This window comes from Chaetodon trifascialis, chromosome 7, assembly GCF_039877785.1.
Source record: "Chaetodon trifascialis isolate fChaTrf1 chromosome 7, fChaTrf1.hap1, whole genome shotgun sequence".
Taxonomy (NCBI): Eukaryota; Metazoa; Chordata; class Actinopteri; order Chaetodontiformes; family Chaetodontidae; genus Chaetodon; species Chaetodon trifascialis.
This window is the reverse complement of record NC_092062.1, coordinates 29,092,449-29,105,891: the sequence shown is the minus strand read 5'-3', so window position 1 is coordinate 29,105,891 and position 13,443 is coordinate 29,092,449. Positions and strand designations below refer to the sequence as shown.

Genomic DNA, 13,443 nt, shown 5'->3' with positions numbered 1-13,443 from the left:
ATTCTGTTCCTCCACCTGAACTTCCTGGATCGTATTTCATCGTCTCACCTTAAACTAGACGCAGGCCCCTGAGCTGAGGCTGTTTCTGGCCCCTGCTTATGAAAGCTGCTGACCTGCTGATTCAGCAGTTTGGCGTTCAGTGTCTTGCTCAAGAACGCTCGACATGCTGGTAGGAGGAGGCAGGAGTCAAACCACCAACACTGTGATTAATCAAAGACTTAGAAAAGGTGAAGTTAACATAATGCGACCATCAAAGAGATTTTATGTGAACAAACCGCTTTGTGATGCACGGGACATCCAAGCTGACTGCAGTGATTTATGTGGCTCCTCCCGGCTGAAGTGTCCTTGAGCCAGTCAGAGAGCTCCAGGCTGCAGGAGACTCTCACTGCAGGGTTTAATGACATTATCTGGCTGCTCCTTGTTGTCTCTGTGTTGTTCTGTCTGATGAGGAGGAGGAGTGGTGGCTACAGGACAAGCCTGGACATGATGCTACCCCTCTGCGGCCCTCCCCCCCGGCCCCCGGCCCCCGTCCCTCCTTCCTCCCCTGGCTTTAAGTGCAAACCACAGACTTGCTCTGGAGGTTTCCATGACAAACAATACTAATTAGGGATCATTTTCCTTTTGCTCTTTTCAATCATGTCTGGAGGCTGGAACTGAAAGGTAAGAGTGACGTGTGTGTGTGCGTGTGTGTGTGCGTGTGTGAATGTATATGTGTGTACATCTAATGACCCCTGTGTTGGCCTCACACACCTCCCCTTTTCATTAGTGGCGACGCCTGAACGGATTAACCACACACACACACACACACACACACACACACACACACACACACACACACACACACACACACACACACACACACACACACACACACACACACACACACACACACACACAAAGTAGTATCTGCAGCAGATTGGGAAAGACAAAGTGTCATAAAACACGGATGTGTTATCAATGCAAACCATAAGAACACCTCCACAACACCAGAACGCCGCCACACCCACACAGGTTACAAACAAGGGAAATCTGTCCTTTAAGACAACTTGATAGCTGCATTAATTGATTTTGTTATAAACTAATGAAAATCTTGACCCATCCCTGGTGTTTGTCAGATCTCAGATGAAAATAATCAGGTTTGTACGTAAATGGGATACAAAAACAAGATGAGGGAAGATGGAAGGAAGATGCTGAGGCTTCAGCCTACTTTACTGAAACAGACGACGAACTCAGAGCAGAACCGGAGGGATGAAAACAAAGAGAAGAGCGAGAGAGAGCGAGAGACAGCAGGGAGTGGAGGACGACTCCCCAAACAGAGGAAAGGGACTGCAGACCTGACAACAGCAGCCCAGCGATGCCAGAAGGACTCGCAGCTGTCCTCTCACAACGCCAGAAGACACCGTCCTCCGGCAATAAGCATGATAATAAAGAGGATGTTCTTCACTGTGGTTATGGCTACGGCAGCAAAAGCAGTCAAAACACAGACGAGTGGAAGCGGTGAAGAATGAGCAGTACGGACTTTCTACAATGATATTAGCTTGTAGTGAAAGAAAGTGACCACCCTTAAGTTCTACTGTACATCCTGTAGACAATGAAAGAAAATAAAACTTTAAGCAAGTGTCCATGCTCCAGATGCTTACCTGGTCCAGGTAAACAAGGTAGCACAGATGTACTCTAGTCACATTCTTCAGCCTCATTTGCGTAATCTATGTAATCTCTCCAGGTTTTTGGAGGTTTGCTATTAAGTTTCCTTCCAGCTGGGCACACCCTGCATACCTGAATGTGAAAGGGCCTGAAGGCGTCTTGACCACACGGCCAAACCACATCACCTTTCAGTGCAAAGGACTAGTTGATATGCTGCATTTGCTCAGATAAAAGCTGGGTCTCGAATAATGGGTGGGGTTAGCATAGCTGAGCATTACACGTTTCCATCACGTGTCAAAATAAGACCAGTTATGCTTATCAGACAGAGGGAACTAGAAGGAAATGTCTAATACAAGCCTGCTTCCAATAAAGGCCTGTTGCCTTCTGCAGTTGAGGTAAATAGGAGGTAACTGAGGTGTTTCACACACAGGAGGCGAAAGTCTGATGAAGCCAACAGCGTGATATCATAAGCAGAAAGTCACCAAACTGTCCGCCGCCTGGCAAGGCCTTCAGATTTCATCCAATCAGAAGTGACACAGTACAACCTGAATTCAGCCGAGTATGACAGGAACACACTCACTGTGGACAACAGACAATCCGGACAGGCCGGCTCGTAACATCGGCCAGGAGTGACAACGAGAGATCATCAAAGTGAGACTTTGCTCACAGCAACAACAACAATGCTGGATAGCAGGAAGGGAAAAATGAACAAACAGAGAATCACTGTGAACGTCCACGCTGCATCTGCAGAACCAAATGTTTGATTTCATCTTTGGCACCGACCAGAATCCAAACCACGCTGATTCTGCAGACTGTGAGCCAGCGGCAGTCAAACTGGCATGTGCACAGAACAGATGAGACGGATTACGACTGTGTGACAGACAGCGAACAGATATCAGTGTCAGGGCTCTGGTCAGGATTTATTGGCAAGCTGGGAGCAGTGCTGGGTGGAAAGGTGAAGCAAAGCTGAGGAGCTGGAGACTCTTCAGCTCCACATAAAGACAGGAAGCAGAAAAGATGACGGTTCAGTGGGAAAGAGGGAGAGAGCAAAGATGAGGAGTAATGGAGGAGTTGTGCTCCTACCTTTCTTCACTTTCTTAGATGCCTGCTTCTTCTTGATGAACTTGGCCGCCTCCTGTGGGACTTCCAGCTCCTCCCCGTCACCCGCCACCTCTGCAATGGGCTCGACACCCCCTGAGTGACAGGTAGAGGAAATACATCAGCCTAATGCTATATAAGCTGAAGTAATGAATGAGTACACTCAGAGCTGCTCGGTGCGACAAGGGAAGTGTACAGCTGGCCAGTGAGGGAGGAAGGGTTTCATTTCCTGGATGGGCGCCATCTTGACAGAAGCCAGCGTTTTCGGTCCCCACCCATGCTTTGATAACAGAAGACTTTGAAGCTGAAATTATACTCTCTGAATCTGCATACCTGCCAGGTTTTTGCATGACATGATTTCTTTAATTTGCCATCTTGCAGCCCTGAATTTATGACCAGGAGGACGCGTGGGAACATGTCCACCAATGCAGTATTTACAGAACCACATGCACGTCCCCCTTTGTCAAGTGCCGTATGTCCTGTCCTTCTATGTAATTATTAGGGACATTTAAACACCAATAACACTTGTGTGTTGTTTTTAATGTTCTGTGTCTTAATGCTGCATTCTGCGAAGGTGAAGTCAAAGACTACGTGATGAAGGACAGCGGTGGTGTTGTTGTTTGGACACTGTATTAAATATGTCCTTTAATGGACATTTGTGTTTCTTTCCTGCTGCAAATCATAATAATCATCATGTTCCTGCTGTGACTGTGGTAGTAAGTGTAGTGAAGAAGAAATGCAGCGTGGAATAATAGTGTTGAACATGTGGTTTGCAAGTGTGTGTTTTTGTGTGTGCGTGTGTGTGATGAAATCCCCGCTTCAATCCCAGGGATCAGTCTGGATTTAGGGAGCTCCTGAGGCCGATGAATTGGACGCCTTGTCTCTCCTGTGTCCCACCTCTCTGTCTCCTCTTCCTGCCCCTTCCTCATTCCTCTCCTCCCCTCCCTGTCTCCTCTTCCTCTTTTTCCTCTCCTCCCTGTCTCCGTCTGCTCCTCATCCCCTTCTCCTCCCTCTCCATCCTCTTCCCCTTGCCTCCTTTCCCTCCGAGTGTCCTCTTCTTCCCTCCTCCGTTTTTCTGTCCACTCCTCCTCCTCCTCCTCCTCCTCCTCCTCCCCCTCACCTCTTCTCTCCCTCTTCCTCCCTCCCTGTCTCCTAATTTCCTCTCCTCCCTGAGGATTGTGTCCAGTTTCACGGTGCTTTCACTGACCGTGCACTACACTCATTGTGCATTGTGTGTTCGTGCGTGTACATGTGTGTCTGCCATCATGTCTACCTTAAGGTGTCTGAGAATGTGTGTGTGTCTCCATCTCCCCCACTGCGTCTATGTCTGTGTGTGTGTGTGTGTGTGTGTGTGTGTGTGTGTGCAGATTACCCTAAGCCCTCTCTAATATTTATCCTGGCCTTTTCTAAAGCCAATCTTGTTCTCTTTGGTGAGAGCACAGCCTGTGGCTTCTCACACTCACTCACACACACACACACGCACGCACGCACGCACGCACGCACACACATGCGCACACACACTCACAGTTGTTTGAAATGGGATATGCCTCGCTCTTAATTGGGCAGGTGTTTTTCTAAGGCCGCCGTTTTTTTTTCGCCGCTGTCTTACAATTTCATGGGGAATGTGTGGGTCAGTGTGTGTGTGTTTTAACCTCAGTCTTACATCAACATCAGGTAAGGAAATAGCCCACCTCTGGAGCAACCTACTCTGAAACAAAATGGCATCGCGCACACTCACACACACTCACAGACGGACTCTTTGCACTGACATCTCACACATTCCTGCCTCTCGGCGCTCTCCGTCTCCCTCTCTGTAAATAGTAGCTGCAGCAGCGCCTGGTCGGAGCTGTGGTGTGTATCTGTGCTTCTCTTGGTCGTGGTCAGGTCTATATTTGTCGCACTGGTCGGGCTATCAGTTTTAGACAACCCTGAGGTTTAGGCCCAATACTCTGCACCACATCACACTTAAAAACACTTCAACGCTCGAGAGAGGCTGCAGAATGGGATGACAGTGTGATTACACAGTGTGCAGTACTTGTAACAGTACTGCTAGAAATGGTCACAGCTGACGGATTTAAAGTAGAACTAGAAGTAGCTGATGTAGTGAAGGTACAGCATGTGTTGTTGTCTTGTTGCCAATAAAGTTAAAAGAGAAAAGTAAATTTTATGTACGCGGCTTTGAGAGTTTCTGCAGCGAATCGACGATATTTTGAAAATCCATATCATTCAGCAGCTCGACCGCTTCCTCAGGCACCAGGAAGCCTCTAGTTTCGATTATTAAGAAAAGATAATGTCTTATTAATCCCACAGCGGAGAAATCTGCAGCGTTACAGCAGCGATGAAAAAGCAAACAATATAAGAACGCACTGATGTCACACACGAGCGATTCTGTCAGTTTCAGAGTGAATGGATGTATGCAAATCCCTCAAATTCAGACCTAGTCAGCAGGTTTTGGAACAGTTCCTCAGTTTGGAGACGTGTGTCCAATGTGTCCAATGTGGAGAACAATATTCAGACTGAACTTTCATGGACTACAACAGAGGCAGACAGACACACAACAGCACTGTTTGGGAGCTTTGGGACGTGTTGGAGACAGAAATCTGGGCCGAGGGGAAGATTTTGGCTTTGGTTTTGTGCAGTTCTAGTTTCTTAGTTTAGGAGGTGTTGGTCCAGCTTGGGTCATTTGGAGAAAGGGCAGTTTGATGCAATTAGCAGATGTTTGGAGACAGTTTAAATATAGTTTGTTTCAGTTTCTGCAGAGTTTGAAAACAGAGACATTTGCAGGGTATTAAGGACAGTTTGGGACACTGAGGAGACCGGTGCAGTTATGATGTAGTGAAGACACAGCTGAGGACAGTGCAGGACAGTTGGAAACAGTGTCTAACATTGTGAGACACTTTGGACATTTGTGGGGAAATTTGTATATATGGTTTGGATCCGTCCACGAGCGTTTGAGGACAGCTTGAAGGAGGTTCAAGCCATGCTGTGACAGTTTGGGACGCTGTGGGATCATCTGGGCTGGTCCGTGACAGTTTGGGGGCGCTTCGGGCCAGTTTTGGAACAGTTCTGGACAGCTCGGTCGAGGGGTGAACCGGCGTCCAATAGACAGCTCTGTCTCGGTCTGCAGCGCGGAGGCACCAGCGCATTCCTGCTTTATTCTGGGCTGCGGTTTGAAGATGGGGGTGACACTGCGCCGCTGCGGTTACCGGCAGTATGGCTGCGGGCTTCACGCTATTTCAATCCCCCCCAACATACACATCTCTGTACACACAAACACACACACACACACATATACGAAGAGCGCGTTAGACCACATAATTTACACACACACACACACACACACTCACATGCTTTTGAGATCAAAAACCAGGAAGTGTGATTCCTTTAAAGAATAGTGTGTGTATGTGTGTGTGTGTGTGTGTGTGTGTGTGTGTGTGTGTGTGTGAGTCAGACACCTGATCTGTTCTGTCTAACTTTCAAAGTCTCTCTCTCACCCACACACACACACACACACACACACACACACACACACACACATTATAAGTTGCGTATATGTCAAACATTGTTTGATATTTCAATAAAGCGACTGAAAAACACAAAAACTGCATTCAGAAGACGTCTCCTCGCCCGGAGTGAAAGTGAATTCTCTCAGCTGGGACAGATCGTTTCAGATTTATTGAACGATGAACTTCAGGTACTGATTGATTCTTTCCAAAATCGAGCTCTGCTGGTTTATATTTAGCATCCTGGAGGAGAACTCTTCAATTTGGAAACACCACAGAGACAGAACAAAGACAGCTGGTCAGGATTACACACAAGACATGACCCACACTTACACATACTACATGTATTTTCCTTTGCTCTGCGCTCTCTGAACTCACACACACACACACACACACACACACACACACACACACACACACACACACACACACACACATAAATACATGTGTGCGCACACACTCGTGCACACAAACACAGCCCATCTTCTCCTCTCTCTTTAGGTCTAAAATAGATGCAGGCCCCAAACCACAGCTACCAGTGGAACACTGTGAAAATAACTGCAACACACACACAGGCATAGGGATGGGAGGGTGTGTGTGTGTGTGTGTGTGTGTGTGTGTGTGTGTGTGTTTGCTTGCTTTTGTACTGCGAACATTAGTGAACTCTTTTGACTTCATTAGGAGGGAAGAGGAAGAACTGAGACACGAGAATAAATCACTTTCAGAAACTCCACTGTGATTCAACTCGTTTGGAAAGAGCCGAACACGCGACACGACGCTGAAGAGGGAGGAAGGAAAGGAGCAGCAACCGCAAAGAGGACAACAGAAGAAGAAAAACAACAGACCAGAAACTGATCAAAGACAAAAAAAAAAACGCAATTACGCAAGATTAATTGCAAGTTAAAACAGAGGAAACAGCCAAAAAACAGAACACAGCCGAGCAGAAACAGACGACACAAGAGGAAGCTGAGAGCTGCCAAAAGAGCTGCTCACCGCCGCTAAATAACATATTCAGAGAGATAAAATGGGTGTGTGTGCATGTGTGTGTGTGTGTGTGTGTGTGTGTGGACTTCAATATACAAACCTCCCTAGTTGAGGTCAGTTCAAAGCTATGCTGACAGCACACTGACTAATGAACCATGTGATAAACACTCCTGATTTCACCAGGTGTGTGTGTGTGTGTGTGTGTGTGTGTGTGTGTGTGTGTGTGTGTGTGTGTGTGTGTGTGTGTGTACAGAGTGCAGCTGCTGAGGCCAGTTGGTCTGAATGATGTCATCAGGGCGAGACAGAGGGTCAGGTGATGGAGAGAGGGATTGAACAGGAGGAGATAAAACCCACATGTAGCCTGGCTTTAATTACCTCTGCGCGGTGACGCTGACGATAACAGCTGTGATGCGTTAATGATCAATCCGTCATCGTGACGCCATGAACAGCTCGAATCCTTCGCTCAGTCAAAAGAAGAGCGCCACGGTGCACTGCCTCATGTTATACACTCTATTCTGCATTTCCGGCTCCACCTGCTTCATCCTCTGCCCGAATATAAGGAGTCAAACACAGACGATGTGTCAGCCCGCGTCCCGTCTGTCCACCTCCACGTCCTCCATGTCGCTCTATAACGTCACGTGGCTTCCTCATTTGCTCCCGTCATAACTATGACATCAGCTCAGCACGCAGTGAGACGAGTGCAGAAGAGGGAAAGGATTATCTTAAACTCTCAGACACACAGCCTTTAGATAACACTGATGATGAAGGTGTATCAGCTCCTGCAGGTTGTCTGTGGCTGAGATTGTGTCCACAGCTGTGGACATATTCTATTACCCATCATGCCCTGCGATATGAACGCGGTCTGACTGACGCTTCGTGCTCAACACAGCCGGCCTGTTTGAATGAATGTGATGAATGTAAGCAGCTTTGAGGCTGAACGGTTCAGAAAAGGAAAAGGTTAAAGAAGACGATTTTTTTTCCTCTGGACCTTAAACGCACCCTCTGTCCCTGCATCAAGACAACCTTCGACCCCCCTCGCTCTCTCTCATTGGATGAAAGACGGAGGTGACGCCACCCTCGAACAAAGACAGCGACACTGTCAGTCTCAGTGTGTATTTAGAAGTGTGTGTGTGTGTGTGTGTGTGCGTGTGTGTGTGTGTGCGTGCGTGTGTGCGTGTGTGTGTGTGTGGAGTTTATGTATCCAGAAAACTGTCACATAAACACATTAACACACACACACACACTCTGTACCAATGAAGCGGGGCTTGTTGTGTGGTATCCCTGTGTGTGTGTGTGCGTGCGCGTGTGTGTGCGGGCGTGTGTGTCTGTGGTTTTGGAGGGAAACGGTTGCCGCCGGTGTTGTTGGAAACGTAAACAAGTGTGTATGTTTACGGGCGGGTGAAAAAGCAACATCTGAGGCTGCTAACAAACGAGTGTTTACTGCAGCGCTGAGTGTGTGTGTGTGTGTGTGTGTGTGTGTGTGTGTGTGTGTGAATTTTGGCAGCTGACCAAAGGAGAGAGGGGAGACCGCATGACAAGGAAACATAAACACAAACACTCACACTCTCTCTCTCTCTCTCACACACACACACACACACACACACACACACACACACACACACACACATTTAATTAATTGATTCAGTTCTGTTCCACTGAACTTTGTGCAAAATTACTATAATCACTGTAATGAGTTTTAAACAAGCCTTTAAAGTTTTGTAGACCTCCTCTGTCTCTCTCACACACACACGCCCACTGATTGGAGGAAAAAAGCGTCCAATCAGAGCTTTGTAGGGTGACGTAAGAATTCGGTGGTTAGCTTACAACATTATTAGCTCGCCACACGGGCAAAAAACAGAGACAGAAAGCATGAAAGGGATGGACGCAGGTGTAGAGGCTGTTGTAAGCTGTAAACCCTTAAACTGCCGCATGTCTTTAACTGCTGTGGAAAACGTTCAGCAGCTGCTAGCGTAGCCGCCATGTCTACTGATGGATCCATCGCTCGCCACTGATCAATAAGGATGGCAGATCAGAGCAGGACGTTATGAAAAGCAGACTGGACATGCAGAAAAATGGCAAAATCGTTAAATTGAGCTGGAAAATATCTGGATTTCACACAATCTTCCACAAGTTTCCTTCTGGCCTTATGGAAGCTCACTCCATGTGTGTGTGTGTGTGTGTGTGTGTGTGTGTGTGTGTGTGTTTTGGGGGGGGGGGGGGGGGCGAGGCTGTAACTGATGATCTTGTCAGAAAAACCTCTATAAACTTCAGCCAAGACTAAATGATCCATAAGGTGTGTGTGTGTGTGTGTGTTTGAGCGTGTGAAAGAAAGTGTGTGTGTGTGATTTTATGATGTGTGTACCTCACAAATGCAACCACCAGTGTGTGTGAGTGTATCCATGTTTTTATGAGTGTGTCTGCGCTGTGCATTTTATGTGTATGTTGTGTGTGTGTGTGTTTGAAGTGTGTACTTGTTTGCAGTGTTTATTGCATACATACGTGTGTGTCTGAGAGTGTGTGTACGGATGCATTTAAACATGAGGTTGTGTGTTGGCTGTGAAGTGGACAATGAATAGGCTTCATGTCTTTGCCTGACGAAGCCTAAAATCTTCACCAGGGGACACACACACACACACACACACACACACACACACACACACACACACACACACACACACACACACACACACACACACACTCATAAATACCCAGACGCAGCTTTAAAAGCAACAGCTTCATTTTACTCCACCCCACTTTTTTAAAGCAGTTTTAACTGTGAAAAACAGGACATACCATAAAATACATCATAAAAATGAAAAAATAAATCATGGATATAGAAATATTTATATCTTAAATACGTATATTTGTATATTTATAATTCTGTTTATACATCTTTATATTTCTAAGGTGGAGCTCTGACTACACACTGCTGATACTGACTGTTTTCTTCGGGTATCATAGCCACATTAGCATCCAGTGCAGTCCGGTGTCTTCTAAAACATCTCGTATGGCTGTTTTCTGGTCTGCTACCGTGATAAAGGATGAATTCAGGACAATAAAACTGGCAGGTTAAGGCTTGTAAGTGATGGCCATCACGGCTCAAAGCTGAGTGCTGGTAGGAGGATGTAGGTGATGTATGAGGGATGTCATGATATTTCCTCCTGCTTCTAAGAGATGGTCATTATCTGAACGACCACAAGAGGGCGCTTGTAAGGAAAAGGTAAATATTTGACGAAATGACAGATGTTATTTTTTCTTTGGAGAGGGAGGGAAGTCATTTACGCCGACATGAAGACATGGAAAGAGCCCGACTGTGAGCTAAACGGACTGCTGTAATGTGAGCTAACGTGAAAATGCTGCTCAGGCTGGAGGGGAAGTGAATCACCTGTAACCTCACTCTGATCTGCACTCTCAAAACGCCGCAGCTGTGTTAACGTGTCTGGTTAATCCTGTGCCCAACGAACCCAACGTCACTTTGTTTTGATGTTATGGTGGAACAGCTTCAGCCTCGTCAACTCGTGCGCTCATTTCCCTGCGCTACCTGTTCATTCAATCATCCCTCCCCTCCCTGACTCACCTGGAGCGGCCAGGCTCTGAACCTGGACGGGGACCTGGAGGTTGGCCTCGGAGGCCAGGCTGAGGCGGCCTCCCTTGCCGATGCGATCGCACATCAGGGTGATGTGCTTCTTGAGGCGGGCGGTGTCGCTGGGGAGGCCCAGCACGGGGCCTCCCGCCTGGGCCAGAGACGTGGCCTGGTCCTTGGGGCTCCGCGAAAGGCAGCTCCGCAGGAGGTGGGAGACGGCCGCGTCGCAGCTCTCCTCCCAGCCCTGAGGAGACAGGAGGACGAGGAGGAGGGACAGCAGGTTAGATGGAAGACGGACAGAAAGAAGGAATAGCTGCAGAGACGAGGAAAACAACAAACGTGATGGTTTGCAGTGATGGGTCGGATGAATTTCAGGGAAGTTTCGTCATGAATGGACAGAAAAGAGAAAAAGAAGGACAAGAGGGGACAGGAGACGAGGGGGACAGAGAGGAGGAGTGGAGGAGGGCTGAGGAGAAGAAGAGGGGAAGAGGAGAGGAAGAAAAGACAAGAAGGGCCCGAACACAGGACTTTGACCCACAAGACGGCAGTTCATGTCCCCTGTGAGACCGAAAGTCAGCGTAGACTTATTTTGACTTCAGTAACGTATTTATTTTACGTCACACAACAGTACTGAACGTATTTTAACCAAGTAGTTTTACTGCCTTAACTGAAGCAAACTGCGACCGCTTCACAACCTGAATTTTGAGAGAAGGAGCTCAGAGAAGGAGTAGGAAGAGGAATGGGGGGGGGGTGAAAGGAGGGAAAGGGTGGACGGGGAGGAGGAGACGACAGAGAAGATTTAATGAACAATCATCAACATTAAATCTTGATGCTTTAACGATCTTGACATTTACAAAAGAGCAATGAAACAATAAAACACACAGGATCTAAAGGGAGGAACACACACGCACACACGTTCTATCCTTGTGAGGACACTCACCTTAACCGTGACAGCTAAATGTGAACCCCCACCTGAGCCTAAACCTAAGTCTAAACTAAGCCTTCAAGTCAGCCCTTTGAAGGTCTGTCTGAAAATGTCGTCAATCCCCAAACACACACACACACACACACACACACACACACACACACACACACACACACACACACACACACACACACACACACACAGTGGTAATAAAAGACAGTGTGAGGATGAGAAACATGTCTTTTGTCACTCTCTCTCCCCCTCTGTCGTCTCTGAGATATCTGGTTTGGGCATCTCTGATCACAAACACACACACACGCACGCACGCACGCACGCACGCACGCACACACACACACACACACACACACGTGGGGGGGTGCTGACAGGTATCCTCCCACCCTCCCCTGTTCAGTTATCCTGCATCGCGTCCTCCCCCTGCCTGCCGCCATGCTGATAGGCCCCTAATGAGCCATAATGACAGGTAATCAACCCTGTAATGATGATGACAGAGAGACAGAGACAGAGACAGGGAGAGACAGAGAGAGAGAGAGCGGGGGAGACACAGAGAGGGAGGGAGAGGGTTGTAGAAGGTCAAGGAGATGAGATGATGATAGAGGGGAAGGCAGATATTAAAGATGGAAAAAAGACGAGTGCAGAGACGAAGGACGAGCAGAGATAAAAACGGAGGAATGAGATGACGGCGGAGGAGGGAAAAGAGGCTGGAGGAAGAGAAAATGAGAGAGGAGGAGGAAGGGGAGGAAGAGGAGGAGAGCTGGGAGGTGGGTGACCTATTCTTACCACAATACCTCACCAGGTGATCGAGCGCTCGGAGCGACATAACTGCAGGTTTCTGTGGAAACTTGGCTCGCTCGCGCACACGCACATACGTTCCACACGCTGCAGAGGAAAATGAAACGTCTGTCGAGCTCAACGGCAGACATTCATCCTCCTGAACGAGAAGAAAGGAAGCAAAGAAAGGTGGAGCGGAGCCGCTCTGGGCCCGGGCCAGAGCGATAAATTAAGACAAAGTTCCCACTAATGCCGAAACTGGAGAGCGTTTTGTTTCCTGCGCCCAGAAACAAGAGAGGGATTGTTTGATTGGCTGATCTTTGAGGTGGTTTGTGTTGGCCACTTCATAGAAGTGAAGACTTTCTTTAAGTCAATGTTTTTATTGTTCTTCACCGTCTCAAGAGAAATCCTGAAGAGCGAAGGGACTGATGGTCATTCAAAAACACTCACGACCAGTTCAAGACACCTGACACAGGTGACGGTGATCGCTGTGGAAGCAATTAATCAGCCTTAATTGGCCACATGGGGAGGCAGCTGTAAACGACACTGAAATCTCCTTTGAAAGCTGACGTGATGAAGGCGTGATCAATGCGCAGCCTTTTTATTTTCTTTGTCTCTCCGTCAGCTCATTAGAAAACATTTGGCTCTTTGGCTGAAAGCTCCACTTTCTTCACCAGCTGGTCCGACTGGTCTGACTGTTGTTAGCCGCCGTTGGGCCAGTAGAGTCCAGACCCTGCTTCAGGCCTTCAGACCCTCAGTTTAGCTGTTAACACATGAAGGTGCACCGGTGGCTCTTAACGTGTCTGCGCTGTGTCGACCTGAGCAGCTTTACGGTTTCGCTTTGGCGACGGTGTACAAACATTTTTGTCTTCATAAGTCCTCTAAGTCTCTTGTCCTCAAACAGTCTGAACTGCATC

At 47.7% G+C, this 13,443-nt stretch overlaps 1 protein-coding gene across 1 annotated transcript in view; it reads right to left on the bottom strand.

Moving 5' to 3' along the window:
* The window catches only part of bbs9 (Bardet-Biedl syndrome 9), a 128,241-nt gene that overhangs the window by 39,857 nt on the left and 74,941 nt on the right, over positions 1-13,443 (bottom strand). Inside the window, exons 20-21 of the mRNA XM_070965548.1 lie at positions 10,807-11,056; positions 2,728-2,838 (exon numbers count right to left, since the gene is read on the bottom strand). Of these exons, the coding sequence (XP_070821649.1) occupies positions 2,728-2,838; positions 10,807-11,056 (361 nt within the window). The remainder of the gene's footprint in view (positions 1-2,727; positions 2,839-10,806; positions 11,057-13,443) is intronic.